Source organism: Ctenopharyngodon idella, chromosome 2 (assembly GCF_019924925.1).
Source record: "Ctenopharyngodon idella isolate HZGC_01 chromosome 2, HZGC01, whole genome shotgun sequence".
NCBI lineage: Eukaryota > Metazoa > Chordata > Actinopteri > Cypriniformes > Xenocyprididae > Ctenopharyngodon > Ctenopharyngodon idella.
Window position 1 is genome coordinate 26,251,422 of NC_067221.1, and position 6,000 is coordinate 26,257,421.

The 6,000-nt window shown below is 36.9% G+C and overlaps 2 protein-coding genes across 8 annotated transcripts in view; both read left to right on the plus strand.

Annotated features, from left to right (window-relative positions):
* The window catches only part of LOC127503500 (uncharacterized protein K02A2.6-like), a 362,965-nt gene extending 357,950 nt beyond the window's left edge, over positions 1-5,015 (plus strand). For both annotated transcript variants that reach the window (XM_051877432.1, XM_051877440.1), the window contains exon 2: positions 1-5,015. This exon is cut by the window's left edge. The gene's annotated coding sequence lies outside the window, so the exon portion shown is untranslated.
* Positions 1-6,000, plus strand: part of dis3l2 (DIS3 like 3'-5' exoribonuclease 2) — a 132,679-nt gene that overhangs the window by 69,094 nt on the left and 57,585 nt on the right. For all 6 annotated transcript variants that reach the window (XR_007927082.1, XR_007927084.1, XR_007927083.1 and 3 more), the window contains exons 12-13: positions 5,022-5,129; positions 5,293-5,526. Coding sequence is in view for 3 of the 6 variants with exons in the window: in XM_051877131.1 (XP_051733091.1) it covers positions 5,022-5,129; positions 5,293-5,526 (342 nt within the window). In the remaining 3 variants the exon portion in view is untranslated. The remainder of the gene's footprint in view (positions 1-5,021; positions 5,130-5,292; positions 5,527-6,000) is intronic.

Sequence of the window (6,000 nt, forward strand, 5' to 3'; positions counted from 1 at the left end):
AATTTCGATGTTTCGCCATGAAATACGAAGTTGTTGTAAGTCAGACATACTATGTCCAATCTGCCCCAAACTGCACATGTTTTATTAGAGTCCTGGCCTGAAGACATCTACATGGAAATATTTAGTTATAGTCATAGTGCCACCTGTGGGCAACAGGAAATGACATGTTTTACACTGTGATTAACTCCTCATACAGATTTAACCAGATCAACATCATATGTTGTAAGTCTAATCTAAAGACCTTAGTGATGATAAATATCAAAGATCTTGAGTTTTCGTTGAAGGGCGTATCATCAGATACGAAACATCAGATGGCGAAACATCAGACTTTGTCAGGCCGCCACGAAAGAGGAGTTGCTCTATAGCGCCACCTTATAGTGCAGTAAATGTAGAGTGAATTTGACATAGTCCTTTGATGTTTAACCATTTTAAATGCCTATTGCCCGCTGTGCACATTTTTGTCCTGAAGCCACCGGGGTGGCGGTGCCACCGGCTTGGGCCCGCCATCGCTGCTTGCAGCTATATATATATATATATTTTTTTTTTTTTTTTTTTCTACTATTCAGGCACTTTTGTGGCCCTTAACATGCTCAAACTCTTGAAACTTTGCACACACATCGGAATCCGCAGCCATCAGGGCCGATCAGAAGCTGGTACCCGGGCATGGCAAAGGGGCTGGACAGCGCCCCCTTGAATGGGCTCCGCAACTTGGTCCATATATCAAACACGCTTGCACGTATTAGTATGAAACTCGGTACACATATAGACCTCATCGGGCCTAACAACTTTCGTGCTCTAAGTTATACGCCAGCTCAACAGGAAGTCAGTTATTATGGGTTGTTTGAAAAACGCATGCTCTGGAATTTGATATACTCCTCCTAGGCGATTAATCCGATCACCACCAAACTCAGTCAGCATGAAGTCAAGACACTGATGATGAAAAATTGCCAGCAGATTTTTGATATCTTGAATGGTTTGGCCATGGCGAGGCAACGAATTTATGGCGAGGAAAGGGAGACAGGAAATGTGTTATAACTTTATCATACATTGATTGATTTTTATGAAACTTCAGCTGTGTGTTCGTTTTATGAGGCTGATCACATGGATGTGACTATTGTGAGTCAAAGTTATAGCGCCACCAACTGGCAGCAGGAAGTTTGTCACTTTCAAAATGCTTTGAGATCACCCTTTTATTTTTACCCAATTTGCTTCAAACTTCATCAGAATAATGTCAAGACATGGTGAATGTAGACCTTTCAAAAGAATTTTGATTATTCGAACACTGTTGCCATGGCAACGCATCAAACTTTAATATTCGTTTTGGATGCTTTTGAGACTCTTAGCATGCTTCAAATTGCATGAAACTCTATACACACGTCAGAGATGTCAACCAGTAGACATGGACAAAACCGTAGAAACGGGCGGGGAGGAGGGGCTCTACAGCGAAACCTTTAAACAAAAGTGGGGGGATTAGTTTTAACTACAGTCACCAAACTCGGTACACATATTCTCACAAAGCTGGACAACTTTTTAACTTACAGTCATAAGCTCAGACCAACAGGAAGTTAGCTATTTTGGTTTGAATGTGGATTTTTTGAATAAACAAGCTCTGAAATTTTAACTACTCCTCTTAGGGGATTCATGCAATCACCACCAAACTTTTTGAACATGATGACAAGATACTGAAGATGCTAAATTGCGAATGATTATAGGATATCTTGAATGGTGTTGCCATGGCAAGGGATTAAAATAAGAACAATAAGGGAAACAGGAAAAGACTTATATTTCCAAACCAAGGAATTATCCAGCCCTTTTTTCAATATAAAATAATACAAATATTATAAATAAACACATTTTAATTTATTTTTTAACATCAATAATTATGTGTAAGTTAAATTAGGCAGATAACTGCTCTTTGGTTAAAATAATTCAAATAATATTCAAATGTCATATATAGAATAAGCACTAGAGGGCAGGAAATACCTATTTTTAAACATGGTTGAGAAAACAACAGTTTTTACAAAACTTTGTTTTTAAACACTGTTTAGAGGTATTATTATATTCAGTGAGTACTTTGTTTGGATGCATATATTTAGACATTATCAAAGACTAATAGATTTTATTTTTTATTTAAAATGTTGAATCTTCCTAAGCAACTTACTGATAAAACAGTCTCTCTCTCTCTCTCTCTCTCTCTCTCTCTCTCTCTCTCTCTCTGTGTGTGTGTGTGTGTGTGTGTGTGTGTGTGTGTGTGTGTGTTTCTGTCTGTGTGTGAGTGTGGGTGTCTCTCTCTCCCTCTATGTGTGTGTTTGTGTCTCTCTCTATGTGTGTGTTTGTGTCTCTCTCTGTGTATATGTGTGTGTGTTTTACAGTCTTGCAGGTTTAACCCTTTCATTGCTGTGTCCAATTGTCTGCATTATAAGATAGGAAATCTCTTAGCCCTTCTCTTCTATGAATTTGTTTAACAAAATAAAGGCATAGAACCAGTTCATTTGTAGTTCACTGACTATATAGTTTTATATAAATTGTTTAATAATTTGGTTAATAAAAGACCTTAAGATACATTCATCTGAACGTATAACAGTTTTAACAGCTAATGATAACTTTGCTATAAATGCTTTTAGTTAGTATTACATTTGAATGTATATATTAAGAGATTACCAAAGACCAATGTCTGTCACAGAATAGATTTTATTCTTATTGTTTAAAATGTTATTGAATAATCTGACTCAACTAACTGGTCAGTCTGCAACTGGTTCTTAAATCTCACTCTGCCTCTGTGTGTGTGTGGGTGTGTGGGTGTCAGTGACACTTTTAATGGTTTAGAAAAATATATATATAAAAAAAAACCTTAAGACAAATACTGGACTTAGATTTACACTGGACTTCAACTTAGCTATTAATACAATCACCACCAAACTTGGTCAGCATGAAGTCAAGACATTGAGGATGCTAAATTGCAAGCAGATTTTTGATATCTCGAACAGTTTGGCTGTGGTGAGGCAACAAATTTATGGCGAGATAAAGGAAACAGGAAGTGTGTTATAACTTCTGCATACATTGATTTTTTTTTTTATTTTTTTTTATGAAACTTCAGCTGTGTGTTCGTTGTAGGACGCCGATCACATGGATGTGACTATTGTGAGTCAAAGTTATAGCGCCACCAACCGGCAACAGGAAGTGTGTCACTTTCAAAATGCTTTGAGATCACCCTCTTATTTTTACCCAATTTGCTTCAAACTTCATTAGAATAATGTCAAGACATGGTGAATGTAGACCTTTGAAAAGATTTTTGATATTTTTCAAATACTGTTGCCATAGCAACAGATCAATTTTCAATATTTGTTTTGGATGTTTTTAAAACTCTTAGCATGCTTCAAATTGCATGAAACTCGACACACACATGTCAGGGTTGTCATCCATTAAGACATGGGCAAAGCCTAAGAAACGGATGGGGAGGAGGGCCTCTATAGCGCCACCTTTTGACAAAAGTGGGGGGTTAGTTTAACCTACAGTCACTAAACTAGGTACACATATTGTTCTCAGGGAAGTCCTTGAGATCATCAAATCAGGGAATATTAGTGGTTCCAAGAACAAAATTAAAACTCAGAGGTGACCGGGCTTATGCAGCAGCCGCGCCAAAATTGTGTAACAGCCTGCCGGATATTATTAGGACTGCCAGAACTATAGGTAATTTTAAATCAAAACTCAAGTCTTATTTGTTTGAAATGGCCTTTAATAAATGACATGGTGTCATATTATGTTTTATATATATATATATATATATGTTCTATTTTGCTGTAAATGTTTATGTACAGCACATTGGTCAACAGTTGTTGTTTTAAATAGTGCTTTATAAATAATGACATTGACATTGACACAAATTGTTCTCATTAAGTTGGACAACTTTCTAATTTACAGTCATTAGCTCCGACCAACAGGAAGTCAGATATTTTGATTTGAATGTGCATTTTTCTCTCTCTCTCTCTCTCTCTCTCTCTCTCTCTCTCTCTCTCTCTCTCTCTCTCTCTCTCTCTCTCTCTCTCTCTCTGTCCCCCCCCGGGCGTTACAGAAGGTCACGTGCTGTGTTTGCGAACATCATGTACAACGCATATGTCTTTAAATTAATTATTTATTGATATAATTCAAATTGATTAAAAACCCATATGTAAGTAAATTCACATGATTTTATAAAAGTGGCTATTTATAATCTTGCATAAGTGAGCAGAAAAATCTAAACATGTACCTTAGTCTTACCTGAGACTGATATTAAAATCGTCTTTGCAGATTCTGTGATTTTAATTTTTCATTGTATACCACACATATTGAAATTAACTATGCTTTTGGTGCATAAGATTGGTGCACAAATGACAGCTCAGGGAGGTCAAAAAACACATGAAGAGAAGTGTTAGGATAATACAACATCAGCAATCACAGACGTTCACATTAAGAATGGATTACATTTCTCAGAGTACTGTTGAATTTGTGCAAATAACAGTATGTAATTTGCTCTGGAATTTTTATAGAGGTTGTCTGAGAAAAACACAGACATGGCAGATTAGGATGATATTCTGAACTCATTTGAAATCGATCTATGACATTCTATGACATGAAATTCATCTAAATTTAAATGATCTCATGGATGTGGCTCTTGTGGTTTGTGATCATATAGGCACCAACTGCTGCATTAAATGTGGTGTATTCAAATGACTTTGACAGTCCTTTTATGTTTACCCGTTTTAAATGCCTATTGCCCGCCATGCACTTTTGCCCTGAAGCCACCAGTTTGGCGGTCTTACCGGGCTTGGGCCCGTCATCACTGCTTGCAGCTATATTTATTATTATTATTATTATTATTATTATTATAATATTGTTATTATTGTATCTCATTTTTCATTGTTTGATAGAGGATTTGTATTATCCACATCAGAGGATTTGTATTATCCACATCAGAGGATTTGTATTATCCACATCAAATTAAAAACCCATCTGATTTTTTTTTTTTTTCTTTTTAAATGCAGGTGATCCCCATGTTGCCTCGTCTTCTTTGTGAGGAGCTATGCAGCTTGAATTCTCTGACCGATAGACTGACATTCTCTGTCATTTGGAAGCTTTCTCCAGAGGGAAAGGTACTGTTTGTTATATACCTCTTATACTGTCATTGAGAACAAATCACTAAAATTCAGACCCTGTGCCTTTTTGTGGGTGTTACCTGAGACAGCCCTGTCTTAGAATAATCACTTTTTTTGAGTAAGGTTTTTTCGATAGTATTGTTTTATCTGTACTCTGCAGATCTTGAGTGAGTGGTTTGGCCGAACTGTCATCTGTTCCTGCATTCAGTTGAGTTATGATCATGCTCAGAGTATGATTGAAGCTCCTGACAAGCACTTTAGTGCTGAAGAACTGCCATCCTGCTCCCCAGACCACAGCATCCAAGAGATACAAGAGGCTGTCCTCAACTTGCACAATATTGCCAAACAACTCCGAGCCCAACGCTTTGAGTGTGGAGCTCTCCGGCTTGACCAGGTCAGGCAGATGCAAGTCAATTTCAAGTAGATGCATTTTTTGAACATGTATTTTTTAATTTTACTTATGGGTGGAAGTGTGACCTGAATTGGCATGAGTTGATGATGGATTATGGGGGTAGAATTGTCCTCAACATGATTGGTTGTAGCAAGATGGATGAAAGTTGGATAAACGGATGAATATTTGATAAACATGGACAGGTTTACAGTAACAAGCAGTTAGTTTAGGTAAGGAGTGTCTTTCAACCTCACATACTCACTTGCAGACTTCATGAACACACTTGTAATGTGTTGTATCATAGATGTTTTTCATTGGGCTCACCAGTCATGCCAGTCAGTGTAGCACAAATTAATCTTACAAAATTAATCTTGTAGTTGGTAGAGAACATTGTTTATTTCAAAAATCAATGAACCATATTATCTATACTTCCTGTTGAATAGGCCACTCCAAACTGACAAGTTTTTGCTAATAGAT